The sequence below is a fragment of the Equus quagga genome, chromosome 21 (assembly GCF_021613505.1).
Source record: "Equus quagga isolate Etosha38 chromosome 21, UCLA_HA_Equagga_1.0, whole genome shotgun sequence".
Classification (NCBI taxonomy): domain Eukaryota; kingdom Metazoa; phylum Chordata; class Mammalia; order Perissodactyla; family Equidae; genus Equus; species Equus quagga.
In genome coordinates this window covers 37270735-37274034 of record NC_060287.1, presented here as the reverse complement: position 1 = coordinate 37274034, position 3300 = coordinate 37270735, and the positions used below count along the sequence as shown (strand labels likewise).

Here is a 3300-nt window from a genome sequence, read left to right as displayed (position 1 = left end):
CCCTGGAGCATCTTACCCCCGGGCACGGGCTGGGTTACAGGTGCCATCTTTTAGGGAACACAGAAGAAAAAAAAACAAGGAGCATCAGGGGTTTGCTGAGATGAACTTGGTAATTTACAGTCGCCCCAGGCTGTTCCTGTCCCGGGTCAGTCTGGCCTCCACGGAGAACAGGCTCCTTCCCAAGACGAAGACAAGGAGATGCAGACGAGGGGCTGGGAGAGGTCTCTGTGCAGCCCTGGAGGAGGTGCCCCTTCTATGCCGCCAGCTGGTGGGGTCATTTTCCCCAGTAGCCTTCAGCCCAATATTTTACAAAATTCCTGCAGTAGCCACATACTTTATCAGGAAAAATAGATGACTTATCCCTTCCCGGGTGTGAGCCTGTGAGGGCCCAGCGTCAGACGTGCACGTGGCCAGTTTTCCACGTCGGCATCCTGGCATGACCACTCCCTGCCCGGGGCAGGGGGAGGCCACGCTGGCGGACAGGGAGCATGGCACCCCAGCCCGGAAGCTTCGCCTGCTCCGCATGGCTACTGGGTCTGTGCTCGGCCTCCTGGCTGAGCTATCTCAACAGCTCTCCTGACAAAGGATCCGAAGACTGGTGCCATGGGGGAGAAAGGTTATCTGTGCTTGCTGAGCAAACAGAGAGGAGATTATAAAGCCCCCTGGCAGTGGGAGCTGTGCATTCTGCAGGCGGCCTTGGGGTGCAGCTGAGTGTGGACATGGGACCTCAAGCCGCGCGTCTCCTGGCAGCGCTCCTCGTCCTGGGGCTGGGTGCCCTGGCCATGGCCCAGAAACCCTGTAAGTGCATGCCTGTAACCAGCCCACCAAGGCTCAGTGTCCTCAACTGGGCAAGGGAGCATTTGGGCCAGCGAGCCCCGAGAAACTTCTAATGCCTCCAGACGCAATGGGGGCATGCAAGTTCCTTGCCTTCTGCAGGACCTCCCTCGGCCCTCGGTGGTGGGTCTCCATTCCTGTTTGTTTCCATTGGAGTGAAAAGGTGGAATGATGAGTTAACTTGAGAGGGGAGGCAGCAAAAATGGCATCCTGAGATTTGTGACGTTGGCCACATGCCAGCTCCCGCGTACATTCACCCTGCCTTTCCCGCCATTTGGGGAGGACACCCAATGCTCCGAGAGACCTCCAAGGAAGGCCTCCTTTGGGAGAATGTCGGGATGACCACAGATGGGCCAGCTTGAGGAGAGGGGCTGGGGCCGGAGTCCCTCACCTTGCTCACCTTCTATCTTGACCTTTTCCTGGGGCCATCTGTGCACCCTCTTTCCGGAAGGTTTCTCTTTTGTTTTTTACTAATAAAATAATTTCAGCAAAGCCCTTTCAGTTCCTCAGAAGGATGTTGCATAGCTCAAACACGGGCAAGACGAGACTTGGCAGTTTCCCGTGTGGCAGCAGGACCGATGGAGGCGTCCCGAACGTGTCCCGGGAGCAGGTGGGGAGCGAGTGTGGGGAGTGGCTGACAGAGGGTCTTTCCGCAGCCCCCTGCCGGTGCTCGCGCATCGAACCCAATGAGAGGGACAACTGTGGCTTCCCGGGCATCACAAGTGACCAGTGCTTTGCCTCTGGCTGCTGCTTCAACTCCAGCATCCGCGGGGTTCCCTGGTGTTTCACGCCCCTCCCGAAGCAAGGTAACCTGCCGCAGGTGCCAGACCCTCTTCCCAGGCCCATGGCCAGAGTCCAGGACCCGCTCCATGGTGCTCGTGGACACTGGCCCAGGCAAGCCCACAGGGAAGAGAAAACGCGCCCCCTCAGCCCACGCCCATGCCTGGAGCCCCGGGGTCAGCTGTTTGCCCTTTCCACAGACGTTTGTGAGAACCCATCAGCTTTACTGTATTTGAGGGACAAGCAACTCTCAGGCCCCTCCCAGCTCCAAAAGTGTGACTTCTGAAGAAGTTTCTAAGGGGGAGATGAAGGCATTTTATAGGACGCCATTAACGTAACTGCCAACAGACCTCAAATGTGAAGAAATTAAGTTAAGACGTCTAGGCTTGTCTTTGGAAAATGAATTCTATGTCAGTGCATGTTATCGAGATAGAAAGTCATTGATTCCAAGGCATGCACAAAAGAAGGGGTTTGTGCGAAGCACACCGGTGTGTGTGGAGTCACGTCCACACCCCCAGAAGTCAGTCAGAGGCTCCCTGGACTCTGAGGAAACACAGCCAATGGTTGGTTGGTAGGCTGGTTATTAGGCTGGTTATTAGACTGGTTATTAGGCTGGTTGTTAGGCTGGTTGTTAGCCAGGCTCTCCCTCTAGTGGAAGTATTATGGGGCTTCAATAGCTTGGCCAATGCTTTATATCCTTAAAGGACACTCACCAGCCTTTTCTCATCACGTGGGCCGCCCTATTTTACAGAGAGGCATACTAAGACCAGAGAGGCAAAATGATTTTCCCAAGGCCCCAGTCCTTCCGATTCTCTGACGCGTGACTTCTGTGGGGAGGAAGGGTTGGCCAACTGCTGACCAACCTTGGGTGTCACAGTCCTTGGGTGTCACAGTCCCAGAAGTCCCTCATGATACACTGAGGCTGTAAATCCAGCAGTTGTTCCCTTGGGAAGATGGGAATAGATGTTTCTAGTTAATCAGCTGGCTTAATCGAGTCTCCGTGTTGTTCCTTTCCCAAATCCGGGGGACGTGTGGCCAGAGTTGGAAGAGTGTGTCATGGAAGTCTCAGACCGCAAGAACTGTGGCTACCCGGGCATCAGTCCTGAAGAGTGCGCATCTCGGAAGTGCTGCTTTTCCGATGACATCACTCAAGTGCCCTGGTGTTTCTTCCCTATCTCTGTGGAAGGTAACGTCCTGTAGGACCAACCCGCCATCTGGTTCCTGGACCTGGGGGATTTCTCGGGGAAGGTGGGAGCTTGGGGGTGGGGCCGAGGGGAGGGGAGCTGTGTCGGGTCCTAAGCTGGACTCGATGCCTAAATGCCACCCAAGGCCAGGGTCCCGGAAGCCAGTGGGTGGCCATTTCAGGAAAAACGTAGACAGAGGTGTGAACCTGCCTTTATCGTAAACCAGCTCTGAAGGCAAGTCCAGAATGTTCTCAACAATGGCAGCTTCTTTTCAACGATTTTTAAGCCTCCAGTGCTCCCGTGGTGCTGGTTGTAGAAAGCCCCTCGTTCTCAGCCCTGGATCCCAGCACAGTCTGGTGGCATTGCCCATTTTGCTGCAATTCAACCACCCTTGGAAGGTGCTACCAAACGCCATCGCTGTGCTGGGTGCCAGGACGGGGTCCAGAACAAAGCCCGTGTGGTCCCTTCTCTGGTGGACCTCACTGTTCTCGCACATGTGACC

General features: G+C 55.5%; 1 protein-coding gene across 1 annotated transcript; it reads left to right on the top strand.

Annotated features, from left to right (window-relative positions):
- The first annotated feature begins 719 nt into the window (after positions 1-719).
- On the top strand, positions 720-2814 carry LOC124231307 (trefoil factor 2-like). The gene is made up of 3 exons (XM_046648017.1): positions 720-798; positions 1491-1640; positions 2654-2814. Exons 1-3 carry the CDS (start codon positions 720-722, stop codon positions 2812-2814), a joined length of 390 nt encoding a protein of 129 aa, XP_046503973.1.
- The last annotated feature ends 486 nt before the right edge of the window (positions 2815-3300 follow it).